At 39.0% G+C, this 16,307-nt stretch overlaps 2 protein-coding genes across 2 annotated transcripts in view; one reads left to right on the top strand and one right to left on the bottom strand.

Moving 5' to 3' along the window:
* LOC138964185 (receptor-type tyrosine-protein phosphatase epsilon-like) overlaps positions 1 to 13,752 on the top strand; it is an 87,010-nt gene extending 73,258 nt beyond the window's left edge. Inside the window, exons 13-25 of the mRNA XM_070336078.1 lie at positions 55 to 91; positions 752 to 849; positions 1,159 to 1,284; positions 1,907 to 2,058; positions 2,436 to 2,571; positions 3,083 to 3,226; positions 4,111 to 4,210; positions 4,483 to 4,556; positions 4,948 to 5,082; positions 5,464 to 5,592; positions 8,566 to 8,717; positions 9,114 to 9,249; positions 10,783 to 13,752. Coding sequence (XP_070192179.1) covers positions 55 to 91; positions 752 to 849; positions 1,159 to 1,284; positions 1,907 to 2,058; positions 2,436 to 2,571; positions 3,083 to 3,226; positions 4,111 to 4,210; positions 4,483 to 4,556; positions 4,948 to 5,082; positions 5,464 to 5,592; positions 8,566 to 8,717; positions 9,114 to 9,249; positions 10,783 to 10,881 — 1,518 coding nt within the window. The 3' untranslated portion in view covers positions 10,882 to 13,752. The remainder of the gene's footprint in view (positions 1 to 54; positions 92 to 751; positions 850 to 1,158; positions 1,285 to 1,906; positions 2,059 to 2,435; positions 2,572 to 3,082; positions 3,227 to 4,110; positions 4,211 to 4,482; positions 4,557 to 4,947; positions 5,083 to 5,463; positions 5,593 to 8,565; positions 8,718 to 9,113; positions 9,250 to 10,782) is intronic.
* LOC138964184 (receptor-type tyrosine-protein phosphatase mu-like) overlaps positions 1 to 16,307 on the bottom strand; it is a gene marked incomplete in the record, with an annotated part of 322,563 nt that overhangs the window by 219,956 nt on the left and 86,300 nt on the right.

Below are 16,307 nucleotides of genomic sequence, written 5' to 3'. Positions count from 1 at the left end.
GAAAACTATTGTGAATTATTCTCAGCTGAACTTGCTTGTTTTTCAACTTTTCAGGGCCTCCGTTCTCCAAAGGCGTACATTGCAGCACAAGGTAAACAAACACACGCACACACGCATCTGCGCACGCGCGAGCACGCACACACCGTGGATGCTTTTATATATTTTAGATCGTACAGTTTGATTATGAAATCAAACGTTTCCCGATGCCTCCCAGGGCGCCCAGTATCTCCCGCTAGAGAACCGATTTATACAGATCCTGAAACGCGCTAAAAAGCTCGCTGTACACTATCTTTCACTGTTGCTATAATGTAATCTTCAATGTCGTATATTTATTTCTGTTTCTATTGGCTTCCTGTGAGGTTTGAGCGTTTTCAGTTTCGACATACTCGCTGGGGATACTTTGCTTCGAATGTTTTAAAGTTTGGAATTGAAGGAGTTACTTCCCATTTCAGGGAACTGCATAGGTGACGATGTCATCGTATGGGGGAAACAAAGGGTTAATAGGCTTATTACTTCCAACACACACACACACACACACATACACACACACACACACACACATACACACATAAATATACACACACACACACACACACACACACACACACACACACACACACACACACACACCGTACACACACACACATCGGATTCTTGACATTTTGCGACAAAAAAGCCAGCTGGACGTTTTGGTTACGATTTCCCAACTTACATGAGCTGTATATAACATTGTACTATACTTTTGTTCCAGGCCCCAACAGAAACACTGTCAGAGACTTCTGGAAAATGGTGTGGCAGGAACAGGTGACACACATCGTGATGCTGACAAATGTGAAGGAAGGCAAAAAGGTATTTGATTGTTTTGTTCTGGCACCATCCCATATTGAGTATGAGCGTGAAAGAGAGGGGGATTTGGGTCATTAGTTAAGATATATCTTAAACATTTGCCTAACATCTGTTTCTCTGCTGCGATTTCTATTTAAACTCGTTTCAACCAGTAACAGTTTTTGTTAAAAAAATAAATGTGTATCGTCTCGTATAGCATCACATTGGACTGAATTGTTCTGTATTGTATTGTACTGTAACGATAGAATCATAAAGCAGTGTTTGCATTGGGTTGTGTTGTATTGTACTGTATTGTATTGTGTTATGTAAAAGAAAAAATGCGAGCAGTATTGGCCTCCTCCCGGGAAGAAAGTGAAACATGGCTCCGTGGACGTCACCGGGCTAGAGGTGCACGAAAGAGCGCATTACGTCATGAGGACCTTCCACATAATGGCAGAGGTAAGAAATGGCAGTGTTGTTCGGTCGTTATTGCCTGTTAATATTTGTGTGGTCTGATTTGAAACGCTTTACAAATACAGTATGTCCGTGTTTGTTTGTTTTGTGTCATTTGTAACAAAGGCAAGTCAGTAAGATTCTCAACTCTTTCTTGTAGAAATAAAGATTTTGAAAACAAAGGCAGTCCACCATAATTATGTGCTCATTATTTTGCCGAGGTATCGTAAGTTCTGCCTCAACATGATTGCAGCTTTGAAACGTTTTGAAAATTGTTATGAATGACTTACTTCTTGTAATGACCAAGTCACACCTTTGAACCCGACCATACACACAACACGATGAATCAAGTAAAGTGACATTGTAAGCTTCCAGTTTAATCAAATGGTGGAACGTAAATATAATTGAATAGTGTAACGCTTGCAGATTTTAGAATCAGATTCAGACTCAGAATGTTACTGTACTTATAAGACTAGGAAAATGCCGCATAGTATCATGCGGTTTATAGCATAAAGTACATCACATTGACAAAGAATTGCACTAAAAAGCATCCGAATATACACAAACAGTTACTCGCGGGAAACAAACACACGCTGGCAATGGTCAATTCAGTTCTTAATCTTTAAAGGACGGGTCAGTCCGCCGCGTGGCTCAGTACCACTACACCATGTGGCCAGATCACGGGATTCCCACAACCACGGGGCTAGTTGACTTCTGGAGAACCGTCAGGACATCCCACAGACAACAGCAACAGTCGTCACCTCTTCTCGTGCATTGCAGGTATGGCAGGTCTTCCTTCCTTGTGATTAATTGGCCTGCTGGTTGCTTGCTTTCTTGTTGCTTTCTACCTTCTTTCCCAAAACTCATCTTGGTTTTCCGACATTCACATTGTTGAATGTTTGTGTGTTGCTTTGTCTACTCAGGGCCGGATCTGGGGGGGGGGGGGGGGTTCCTGGGGTTCCGGAACCCCCCCCCCCCCTCTGGCCATCCAATGTACCTCTCAGAGAAAAAAAAATGTGGACTTTGGACCCCTGCCTTCCGTTGGAACCCCCCCCCCCCCCCCCCCCCTCAAACGAACTTGGTCCGGCCCTGCTACTGTCTGAAAAAACACACTATTGTTTGTATGTTTTTGTTTTCAACATTGCTTTTCTTTGCAGTGCTGGCGTGGGCAGAACGGGAACGTTCATCGGCCTTGACATTTTGATGGACCAGCTACAGCAGCAGCAGCACATCAACATCTGCAAGGTGGTCAACGACATGCGGAACGATCGTTGCAACATGATCCAGGCAAAGGTTGGACACTGTACTTTTGACTTGTTGTGGATTGTCTACTAGCTGTTGTAGTCAGTCTTGTTTGAACAAGTATCTGGAGTTCACGTTGTGGTGACAATGTGTTGTCTTCTTGTTTCTCCCGTTTTACTGTCTTTGGTTGTATTGCTTAAATTATGTCCTGCTATCTAGCTATAGTGTTTGTTCTTAATGACAAGAAAATTCTTTGTTTTTGCGTATGTCATAACTGTTTTGTTGTGTCATGTCTCGAGAACCCAGAGGGTCATGTGAGGCCGATTCAGCATCTATCGTATTCTCTGTGTTGTTCTCGACCTACTGTTTAAAGCCTATGTATGTCCAGATTAGACCAAACCTACCATTATGATACATTCTGCAGCGTAATAATGCCAATTGAGAATCTCTGATGCAAATTAAGACAGAGGGCAACACCGTTTTCTTTTGAAACAGAGATTAAGCCGATGAAGAAATCCCCAATGATCTTTTTTACAAAACGAGTTTTTGTTTTGATTTTCAGTCACAGTACTGCATTCTGCACGAAGCAGTGCTTGAAGCCTACACAAGTCAAGACAGCAGACTACCGGCCTCAACGTTCGACTCTGTGTTCAAACATCACGTGGATCCACACCACTCCAACTCCCGCATTGACACCGAGTTTAAGGTCCGTTCTGTCATAAAAAAAGAAATAACATAAAATAAAAAGAAATATATGAATAAATTGAATATAAGGACAAATAAATGAATAGTCACTATATTCCAGTAAATGAATAAACAAATCATTTTAAACACATTCAGAAATATAGTAAATAAATGGATAGGATCTGAAAGAGCAAAAGCAAGAGAGAGAAGAAAAAGCAAGAGAGAGAGAGAGAGAGAGAGAGAGAGAGAGAGAGAGAGAGAGAGAGAGAGAGAGAGAGAGAGAGAGAGAGTAAATTGATCAATCATATGTAATGCAAGGTTAAAAGACGAATGACAGAAAATACATTTTTGTAATTCAAGCAAGAGTGGGTTTAGAATGGGCAGAGTATGTGATTGGCCAGATTGCCCAAAGTGATTCAAACTTAGTGTGATTCCGTTGTCGATGAGTACTAGAAATCCACCTATTAAACGCTCAGATAGTCTGTCAGCCAGCAATGTCAATGGCAAGTAGTTATAAGTCGAATTCCAACATGCCGAGACAATTGTTTAATAGGAATCAGATGTCGAAATTCGGCCAGTTTATATCAGTCAATTCCAAATTGTAAATACTTCATAACAATTGTATTAAGCGATACAAGTTGTACGCCTACCTGAAGGCGACACCACCACCCCATCCTTCCGCTGTTGTTGGTTTTTTTGTTGGGGGGGGGGGGGGATTTTTTTCTCAGGTATTTATCCCTCAGTTTGAGTTTTTTTATTTTCCTCTTAAACCAATAGAGACAGGAACAACTCATATCCAGACCGTTTTCTCATCAAGTCACAAAAAAAGAGAACATATGCGGAGGATTTTCCACTGCTTTTAGCAAAGCAATCAATATCTTAATTCATTGCTGTACTGATTTCCAGAAACTGAAGCAGATGAAAGTGCTGATGCAAAAGCCTCGGAACACTGAGGCAGAAAAGGAAGAAAATATCAACAAGAACAGATATTTGGACATCTTGCCAGGTTTGTTCAATCCCTTCTATCCTACATGTACAAGAAATGAGTATTTGGCCTTCAGCTGGCAACTTGTGTGTAAGTAGCGCCTCAGAACATATCATATGCTTATTGTCCTTAAAGCAATATGAGAATTTGAAATATTGCCTTTCAGGTATTGCATTGTCATAATTACCAACCTTTTTAATATTGTATTCATTGGTAGGTTATGTATTGTAAAACCCATTGGTATGGGTTGGTAAGTGCTGCTTCAACGCTTTTGCGAATGTTCTATTTTTCAGAAGACAGATACTTGGTACCTCTGACTATTCCTGTTGGGGAAAGAAGTGATTACATCAACGCAGTCGTGATGCCCGTAAGACTAGCCTTTCTGACATTACAATCGAATAGTTTACACTTTGACAGCAAAAACAAAGTGTTTTTTTATTCAAACCTAAAACATGTTACAAAGAAATTAGGCCCAATAAGCTACACTCATCATTTTGTGAACTGTTTAAGTAAAAATGTATGCTTTGTTATGTTTGTTAGGTCATAGTATAAGCTTTTACACTTTGCCAACATTGACTTTCCTTGCCGATAAAGATTATTTTGAAACCTTTTTGTTGTGGTAATCGTTGTTTTACAAAGGCTATACTATATTTTATGTTTTGCGTAATTAGGAGAAAAAGTATTCAATTTATAAGCACACTGTATCCCATACGTAAACGCCAACAAAGGTGTTTTTAAAGATTCACTTCCGATTTCAGACCTTCACAGAGCATCAGGGAAGCATCTTAACACAGCTTCCTCTCAGAGATACTATGGTTGACTTGTGGCGTCTTGTGGCCGGAAGTCACGTCAGCGTCATTGTGTCACTGGGATGTGAAATCGTTCAGTCGGAGGTACACATTAACTACAATACTTGGGGTTAGATTCATTTGGTGATATCTGAGATTCTTCCGTTTTCTGTTTTATCTTCTTTCATTTTGAGGTGAAGTCAAGTTTTTTACTAAATGCTTTAAAATAGACTAGACCCTTGCGGTGTTTTTTTGTGTTTGCTGTAGATGAATGCTTTTCTAAGTGTCTGTTTACATTTTGATACATGTACACTTTGTGAACAACTCATGCTTTTGTATGTTTAAAATGCGCATTTACGTTTTGACATTATTGGGTTGTTAAGTATATGTGATTTGGTTTGTAAAATGAGACGTTGATTAGTATGTGGCGAATTTTGTGAAAATATGAGAGATACACCAAACCGTAGTTGCTTATCTTCACTGCAGGAAAAGAGCTGTTACTGGCCCCGTGAAGAGAACCAGTCTCTGACGTTTGGACCTTTCGAAATCTATCAGACGTCACGGTCAACCCTGAGGACGCATATCACGCGATACAACCTTTCTCTTCGGTACCAGGTAAATTGTATTGCTATGATTGCACGCGTGTGTACTGGTGTATCTAATAATAATAATAATATGGGAGATTTATAGAGCGCTTCACGTTCTCTAAGCGCTTTACAATGAAAAAACATACATATACATACAAAGCAAAGCAAAAAAGCATGTGCAGCAGCATTCAGCACACAAGTGAACAACGAAACACTACATCAATACAAGCTGCAAGCATACTAACACAGGCAAAACATTCAAACATTCAAACACCTGATCAAAAATGCACCATGTTGAAATAAAATTAATCAAAATACTGTGTGAAGAAGTGTATTTTAAGGTTTGATTTGAAGGAACAAAATGTTTGACAGTGTCGGATAGAGTGAGGGAGAGAGTTCCACGCAACGGCAGCAGAGTGGGAGAAGGCTCTCTGGCCGTGCTGTTTGCGACTAAAAGAAGATAGACGGAATATTCTAGTGTCTACAGAGGAGCGGAGGGATCGTGAGGGTGTATAGAGTGTGAACAGGTCAGACAGGTAGGATGGGGCTGAGCCAGATATTATTTTGTAGCAGATACAGCAGCACTTATATTGGATTCTCAGCTCTACAGGGAGCCAATGCAGTTTCTTTAGCAAGGGGGAACAGGACTGGGACCGAGGGGCTTTGCAGACAAGCCGGGCTGCAGAATTTTGAACGCACTGCAAAGGATGGATGACAGACTGAGGACAGCCAATGAGAACAGAATTTCCGTAGTCTAATCGAGAAAGAATGTAGGAGGAAACAAGGGTCTTGGTGGCATCTTCGGTAAGGTATGGGCGGATAGAACCTATTCTCTTAAGCTCGATGTAAGCGGACTGACAGACTTTCATAACATGGTGTTTCATGGAGAGATCGCTATCAAGAAAGATGCCAAGATCACGGACGGAGTCTGAGAATTCAATAGTGCTGCTGCCCAAAGTGATAGAAGGAGGAAGAGAGAGAGAGGAGGAGAGGGAGGATTTGGTGAAACGAATGGCTTCTGTTTTGTCACAGTTAAGTTTAAGCTTGTTAGTGGACATCCAGAGTTCAACGTCAGCAATGCAAGACTGAAGGGAGGTGGTCATCTGGGCGTATTCTGAGGGAGTCGCTGAGTTCTGAAGCTGAGTGTCGTCAGCAAACATTTCGTGGGAAACGGAATGTCTGTCGACGAGGTCAGTCAGAGGGGAGGTGTACATGATGAACAGCACGGGCCCGAGCACAGAGCCCTGGGGAACGCCAAAAAGGAGGGAGGTTTCCTGGGATGGGACGTCGTTTACAATTACAACATTTTTTCTGTCTGAGAGATAGGATCTGAACCAATTTAGAACTGAATTTTGGATGCCGAAAGTGTGCTCAAGGCGGGACAGTAGGATTTCATGATCAATTGTATCGAAAGCGGCCGAAAGGTCTAACAGGAGGAGCAGGGAAATTTTGTTATCGTCTAAGGAAGTCAAAATGTTGTTGAGGATACTAAGGACTGCGGTCTCTGTGCTATGGTCCGTGCGGTAAGCTGACTGGTGCGGAGTGAGGAGGTTGTTGGCAGAGAGGTGGGAGGAGAGCTGGTCTAGGACTATCTTCTCTAGGATTTTAGAAAGGAAGGGAAGGTTGGAGATGGGCCTGTAGTTCTTAAGTACGTTGGGGTCGAGGGAGCTTTTCTTCAGAAGGGGTTTAATGACAGCTTTTTTTTAAATCTGAGGGGACGATGCCAGTGGAAAGGGACTCGTTCAGTATTCTAGTGATGGTGGGTAGAAGGATGTCTGAGTGATCACAGAGGAGGGGGGTGGGGAGGGGGTCGAGGTCACAGGACGTTTTGGCAGACTTCACAATGAGTTTACGAACAAAATCTTCAGAGACTGGGGTGAAAACAGAAAACGAAGTTCCAACAAAAATGGGAGAACGGTCTGAATCGCTATGCTGGGCGAAACTGTTGCGGATGGTCAAAATCTTTTCATGAAAATACTTAGAAAAAACATCTGGCAGTTTAGACGTGTCACGTACAGTTGGAAGAATGACCTGTTTTGCTTTACCAAGCATGGTGGTGACAGTGTTAAACAACTCTTTACAAGATGAGGATGCTGCGACCTTGGATGAATAAAAAGTGGTCTTGGCGGCATCAACAAAATCTATGACTTTCTGCTTGGTGGCGTCATAAATCTGCTTATGTACAGTCAGCTTGGAAGATGCCCAGCGTCGCTCAGCTTGACGCCGCTCACGTTTCAACTGTTGAAGCTCCGGAGCAACGGAGTTATACCAAGGGGTAGGCAGACGCTGGCGCACCTTCCGCTGTTGCACAGGAGCGTGCTTGTCTAAGACTATCCTAAGGTTTTTGTTCAAGTCAGAGACAGACAAATCATCAACAACGATGCTAGCTAAATCATGTGAAAAATCAGACTTGTCAATAGCATGAATGGAACGCACTGACTTTACTTGAGGAACAGCTTTCTGTTTTGGAACATCAAGACGGCATAGAGTAGTCACATGGTCAGAGGTCAAGTCATGACAACACTCTGTAGTATGAACAAGATAGTCACTGTCCCGGTAAATCACAAGATCGAGAGTGTGGGGTTGGTACTACTGGCGTCGGCACTGGTGCTCTAGTTGTAAATAAGACGAATTCAGTTTTTGAACGCGGTGAAGATACGTACATAGGGAGACAGCTTCATGGTAAATAGAGAGCTTTTAGCACTTTTTATTTTAACATAGTAGCTTTTTTCTTAACCACTCTGAGGCATTAAATCAACTTGGTTATTTATTTGCTTTTGAATGTGTGTGTGTGTGTGTGTGTGTGTGTGTGTGTGTGTGTGTGTGTGTGTGTGTGTGTGTGTTTAAAAGAAGAGTGGCTACTGAAAAAGGGTCTATTGTCATAACTACCGTGTAGGTTTCTATCTGATCAATAATCAGGTCGAGAAATTATGTATTTACTTCCTTGTTATCTCAATGTTGGTATTGATTAGGTAGGGTACAGTGTATTTCTTCTACACAGGGACAAGCAAGTCCAAGAAGTGTTGAGCTGCTACACTACAGTGACTGGAAGGGTGACCTACCGGGCAGTGTTGAGGACCTTGTTCACCTCGTGGTCACAGTGCTGTCTGCACAGTCACAGCAAGGCAACAGTCCTATCCTCTTACAATGCAGGTCGGTGGTGTCTTCTTTGAATTTCGTTCGCTTGAAGTATAGCAATTTTGAGATTAGTATTAGTTTAGATGTGTGCAAAACCACAACATGCCCTTCTCTTATTACAGCGTTAGGGTATTGGCAAGGATGAGAAATGTAAATCTTCCTATCCACACCATGTTTTTATTCATGGAAGGGACAAGCATCTTTATTTGTGTTATGTTATGGATATCCGAACTGGCAGCAAAGTGTAATAACAAAGAAAGACCCAGGATGAAGTAAACTTTCTGAAAAAAATATGTTGTTGCACAAGTCATCCTGCCCTACTTGCAAATGTTCTGAACAGTTGTTAAAACACTGTTTGTTACGATTTATATTGTTAAGATACAAATCAAACTATATTTTCTTTGAATGCAGTGACGGTGCTACAAAGAGTGGCCTGTTCCATGCCATTTGTGATGTCATCAACCGAATGACGTCAGAAGGAGAAGTCGACGCATACATGGCGGTCAGACACATCCAGATTGTCCGTCCGCAGTGCTTCATGTCAAAGGTATCAGACTTTATCAATTGTTAAATTAAAATGTTGATGATTGAGGGAAGCAAACAAATAGTGTGCTTGAATACAATGTAAGCTTGTCTTCTTATTTCTAAAGAGAGATTGTGCAGTATTAGTTCGTATGTGCCACATATTATAATCGTGTTGTGCTTTCTTAACAGCTTACAACCCAAGAACATAAAGTTATTTCGGGTGATAAGCCCTTTGCTCAATTAATGCTTCACCTGGACAGGACTGTACCGGCACGGTTGGCCTAGTGGTAAGGCGTCCGCCCCGTGATCGGGAGGTCGTGGGTTCGAACCCCGGCCGGGTCATACCTAAGACTTTAAAATTGGCAATCTAGTAGCTGCTCCGCCCGGCGTCTGGCATTATGGGGTTAGTGCTAGGACTGGTTGGTCCGGTGTCAGAATAATGTGACTGGGTGAGACATGAAGCCTGTGCTGCGACTTCTGTCTTGTGTGTGGCGCACGTTATATGTCAAATCAGCACCGCCCTGATATGGCCCTTCGTGGTCGGCTGGGCGTTAAGCAAACAAACAAACAGACAGGACTGTGAAATTTTGCTCCACTTTAAACAGTCGTTAATCTTTCCGCTATTCATATGAGGAGAACAAATGAAACGAAACTTGCTCAAATCAACTAATGTCATGTTTAAGACCTTAGATATTTTGTTTTTTCTATAAAGATTAAATTCATGATAAAATCATATATTAGTACATAATCAGACTAGTTATCATCACAATCAGTGACAAACGCTAGAATGCAGTTGGCACATTGCACATATGCTTTATTTAGAAATGATTGTTGCTATGACCTTATGTTTAAACGCAGCTTGCACAAATCAAACACAGCGGGCATAATTAAGCTGTCGGCGCCTTCACAGTGGTACTACCTCTGTCAACAAATTTGGGTTTCTTAATTTCTAATACAATATTTTTCTAATGAAATTCATCCTGCTCTTTAAAATAAATAGATTTCAAAACTTTCAGAAACAAAGTAAGGGGTCCTGAAGAGAAGAGACAAAAAAAAAAACATTAAAGAAAATCTTCTATAGTGTGTTAGGACATTTTGTTAATGAAAGGTTTAAAATGAAACTTAAAATAACAGCAACAAATGCTTTCAGGGGCAATATAGACAGTCTGCTTTGTCAATCCGTATTCACTCTTGGCAGAAATATATCAGAATGCCAGGCATAACACGCCAAAGGCAAAAGTTACACGTCAAATAAACCTTTGGCAATGATACTTTGTGCTTACTCATTACACGCAGTGGCTATACTAGACTAACTACATGTTGTGTCATTCACTATTAATCACTATTAGGGATGATTGATGTTCGATTTCTTGTGATCTTTATTTAGAAATAATTGTTTCTATGATTTTATATTTACACGCAGCTTGATATCCCTAAACCATGACCTTAATTCAGCGGCTGAAAACATGGTCGGTTGAGAAGGAAAAAAACCCACCATAAGTATTACTTACATTTCATGTGGCTTGTGATTTCACATTCTATGTTATTGTTGCAGGCGCAGTATCGGTTCATCTACCGAGCAGTGCAAGAATACAAAGAACACAAAGAGTACAAGAAGAGGAATGAAGTCTACGACAACGCTTCACTGTTGTAGGGACATAGTTTAAGGAACACAGTTGGTCTTGCTGACAGTGACAGTTCTGTAAAACAGTACGGGAGACAAACACAATTTGGTTTTCTGGTCGGCCTGTGGTAGTGTGCCCCAAGCACAGATAATGAGTACAAATAAAGGATGTGTTGGACTTTTACTTAAAGTTTAAGCCATACGAAGTGGAATTGCTGACAACGAGGAACTATCCTGTGCGGTTTTTGTGTTGTTGTTTTTTTTTAGTTACTTCAGTTGCATGCAGGCTGCTTCAACCCTCCTTTTACTGTTTTCTTCTCCTTTTTACATTTAGTCAAGTTTTGACTAAATGTTTTAACATAGAGGGGGGAATCGAGACGAGGGTCGTGGTGTGTGTGTGTGTGTGTGTGTGTGTGTGTGTGTGTGTGTGTGTGTGTGTAGAGCGATTCAGAGTAAACTACTAGACTTATCTTTATGAAATTTTTCATGAGAGTTCCTGGATATGATATCCCCAGACGTTTTATTTTTTATTTTTTCGATAAATGTCTTGGATGACGTCATATCCGGCATTTTGTAAAAGTTGAGGCGGCACTGTCACACCCTCATTTTTCAATAAAATTGATTGAAATCTGGCCAAGCAATCTTCGACGAAGGCCGGACTTTGGTATTGCATTTCAGCTTGGAGGCTTAACAATTAATTAATGACTTTGGTCATTAAAAATCTGAAAATTGTAATTAAAATTATTTTTTTATAAAACAATCCAAAATTACATTTATCGTATTTTTCATCATTTTCTAATTCCAAAAACATATAAATATGTTATATTCGGATTAAAAACAAGCTCTGAAAATTAAAAATATAAAAATTATGATTAAAATTAAATTTTCGAAATCGATTTAAAAACAATTTCATCTTATTCCTTGTCCGTTCCTGATTCCAAAGACGTATAGATATGATATGTTTGGATTAAAAACACGTTTAGAAAGTTAAAAGGAATAGAGATATAGAAAAGCGTGCTATCATCCTCAGCGCAACCGCTACCGCGCTTTTCTGGATTGTTAATTTCACTTCCTTTGCCACGAGCGGTGGACAGACGATGCTACGAGTGAACTGTCTTGCGGAAAAAAATGCAATGCGTTCAGTTTCATTCTGTGAGTTCGACTGAGCTTGACTAAATGTTGTATTTTCGCCTTACGCGACTTTTTTTGTTTTGTTTGATCTTCTTTCTTCATTGGTCTTTTTTTTTTTGGAACTCAAAACATAGTACTCGTTCAAATAATGGCCATTTTCTATTTACATCTACATAAATACATCTTCTATTTACAATTCAATTGTTCTACTTAATATTTGAAACTCAAATATTACGAACACTGATCCACAACAAGTTGTCTTTCTAAAGATACTAACACACATGTTTCCAATCAATATTACGTGATCTACAAAATTTCTCATCTTTCTACTACAACTTAAATTGTGTCTTGATACTCAAATACTATATCCTGCATTTTAAACTTAACCCTTAATCCAAACTTTTTTCTATACAATTTTCTATCTTAGATAAAAAAAACTTTACCGGTATACACTCATAACAAAAATGTTCAACAAAACCAACTTCCGTACAACATATACAACATCTGTTATTCTCTCTAACTTGCATTTGACATTATAAAATATTTGTTGGATAAATGTTATTTAACATTTTTCATTGCAATTCTCTTAACCTCACTTCTTTGGAAACATAGGTAAGGGACCAAATTTCCTATTTGTACACCAAACTTCCTCAACCAAAAAATTATATACGCAAGGTTTTTCTACAGCAGTATTTACACTTTTTTTCTATCATTTTTCTTATTTGGCTTTTTTTTTCATAATTATACAGGCTACCCTCAAACTACTGCTTATCCATATGTACATTAATATGTTTATTTTCAATCCAATTAATCCATAATTTGGGTAATGCATTTATTAATGCCCAATAATCCAAAAATATATTTGCATTATTTTTTCCAATTTTGTATATTATATACCTCTGCTACATTACTTTCCTTTCTTCAACTATAAACAAATCACTTACTCTTTCAATTCTAGCTTTTTTTTAATAGGAATAAAACAACTTTTTCCCTTTATACCGAATCAAATCGTTACTCCACAAAATATGTATATAAACATTGTATACATCAATATTAACATCTTCCTACCTAAACTTGTAACTCAAATAACAAGGAACTATCCTATTACACCTGTATTGTCTTTACCAATCGAAGCAGAGAACCTCAACTACAATCAGTATAACCTACTCATATGCAAACTGTGTGAGAATTGTGGAGAATAAACAGATAAAGACACGGGGAACACTTGGTTCGAGTTTATCCGAATTAAAGGACCATCACGTGCACCAAGAACTTAAAATACTTTTTTGTTATAAGATCACTGCGTTATTCGCAAAGACAATGTGAAAATGATTGGAATGTAATGTGTTAATATTTGCAAATACACATGTAACAAACAATTAAGCAACAGCACAAAATCCAGATCACATGAAACACAGGCATTTCAACACAATCCTCCACGATAATGAATTAACGACAAAGATATATCTGATGTAAATACTAAGAGATACAGTCAGGTGATTGATGTAATTTGTAAATTTGATGAGAACAGGGATACAAAGGACACCTTAAAAATACACTTCACAATACGAATCAAATCTGTTGTGAGTCCTGTTCAAGTTAAAAGTAAAAATCCTGGAAAGTCTGATTTATGCTTTGTAAATATTCAGTCTCTTTTGTTTTTCTTTGCACACATTTACAGATACACTTGTGTGTTTGTGTACGTGTGTGTGTGTGTGTTGACATGCACAAGCTAAATTTCGTGAGTCACAGATCTTGTGTATTTTGCAATGGATTCAACGTGCAATCAATACTAACTTCAATAATTGTTAGTTATTTATCATCATTCATCGCATTCCTCATTCATTTGATGCTCTTTCACTTGCATGTTTTCTTCATCACTGTCACACACACACACACACACACACACACACACACACACACACACACACACACACACACACACATTTCACCGTGGAACAATACTCACACTGAAAGCAGTGACTGATGGAGAGCTTTTAATTCTCTTTTAAAATTTTAACATTGGATGCACAGTTAGCATGCCGAAATGATATCAATCTGACTACTCCATCCGATTATATAACAAAGAAAAAAAATTATATCAGTCAACAAATTAAAAACACAAGTCGCGTAAGGCGAAAATACAACATTTAGTCAAGCTGTCGAACTCACAGAATGAAACTGAACGCAATGCAGTTTTTCAGCAAGACCGTATACTCGTAGCATCGTCAGTCCACCGCTCATGGCAAAGGCAGTGAAATTGACAAGAAGAGCGGGGTAGTAGTTGCGCTGAGAAGTATAGCACGCTTTTCTGTACCTCTCTTCGTTTTAACTTTCTGAGCGTGTTTTTAATCCAAACATATCATATCTATATGTTTTTGGAATCAGGAACCAACAAGGAATAAGATGAACGTGTTTTTAAATTGATTTGGAAAATTTAATTTTGATCATAATTTTTATATTTTTAATTTTCAGAGCTTGTTTTTAATCCAAATATAACATATTTATATGTTTTTGGAATCAGAAAATGATGAAGAATAAGCTGAACGTAAATTTGGATCGTTTTATATAAAAAAAAAAATTTCATTTTTCAGATGTTTAATGACCAAAGTCATTAATTAATTTTTAAGCCACCAAGCTGAAATGCAATACCGAAGTCTGGCCTTTGTCGAAGATTGCTTGGCCAAAATGTCAATCAATTTGATTGAAAAATGAGGGTGTGACAGTGCCGCCTCAACTTTTACAAAAAGCCGGATATGACGTCATCAAAGGTATTTATCAAAAAAAAGAAAAAAAGGTCCGGGGATATTATTCCCAGAAACTCTCATGTCAAATTTCATAAAGATCGGTCCAGTAGTTTGGTCTGAATCGCTCTACACACACACACACACGCACAGACACACACTCATACACCACGACCCTCGTCTCGATTCCCTCTCTATGTTAAAACATTTAGTCAAAACTTGACTAAATGTAAACAAGTCGCGTAAGGCGAAAATACAACATTTAGTCAAGTAGCTGTCGAACTCACAGAATGAAACTGAACGCAATGCAGTTTTTCAGCAAGACCGTATACTCGTAGCATCGTCAGTCCACCGCTCATAGCAAAGGCAGTGAAATTGACAAGAAGAGCGGGGTAGTAGTTGCGCTGAGAAGGATAGCACGCTTTTCTGTACCTTTCTTCGTTACAGTTACTTTCATTTTAAATACCACTATCGTCAGCCATGTTGGGTTTACAGGAAGAGCATTATTTTGTAAATCGCAATCCCATTGGTTGATGTTATCCAATCAGAGACGTGTTTATACAGAAAAACATGCGCTACCATAACGAAAAGTTGACCGAACATAATAATAGAAGGGTTAACCAATAGAAGCACTCAACATAATGACAAAACCACCCTACATAATGGCAAGTTGACCCACCATAATGACAAAACCACCCAATATTATGACATGTTGACCCAACATAATGACAAAACCACCCAACATAATGACATAAGCACCCAACATCATGACAAAATCACCCAACACAATGACAAAACCACCCAACATAATGACAAAACCACCCAACAGTATGACATGACCACCCAACATAATGACAAGTTGACCCAACATAATGACAAAACCACCCAACATAATGACATAAGCACCCAACAGTATGACATGACCACCCAAAGTCATGACAAGTTGACACAACATAATGACATGACCACCCAACATAATGACATAAGCACCCAACATCATGACAAAACCACCCAACATCATGACAAAACCACCCAACATCATGACAAAACCACCTAACATCATGACAAATACACCCAACATCATGACAAGTTGACCCAACATAATGACAAAACCACATAACATCATGACAAAACCACCCAACATCATGACAAGTTGACACAACATAATGACATGACCACCCAACATAATGTTTTGTATCAACATAAGGCAGTTGAGGCGTTCCATAACATAATAATAATAATAATAATAATAATAATAAGAACATTTATATAGCGCTAAATCAAAAACTTTCGTTAAAAAGGCTTGCTCTAAGCGCTTGACATCTAAACTAAAACGTCATTCACACTCTTTACAATGATGTACAAGAACTTCATGTCACACTCTTTCATTCAGTATAGCACCATTCACACAGTTATTATTCTGTACAAAACAATAAGCTAGTCTAACATTTAAAATGTTCATAAAATGAAAACAAGAGAAAACCAGACTGATTAAAACAACTGCTTAGTGCTAACAAAACATGAATCTTAATAATAACGTAATACATATTTAACTATTAAGACCATAAAAAACCTATATGC

This window comes from Littorina saxatilis, linkage group LG4, assembly GCF_037325665.1.
Source record: "Littorina saxatilis isolate snail1 linkage group LG4, US_GU_Lsax_2.0, whole genome shotgun sequence".
NCBI classification, from domain to species: Eukaryota; Metazoa; Mollusca; class Gastropoda; order Littorinimorpha; family Littorinidae; genus Littorina; species Littorina saxatilis.
This window is presented reverse-complemented; position numbering and strand designations above follow the sequence as displayed.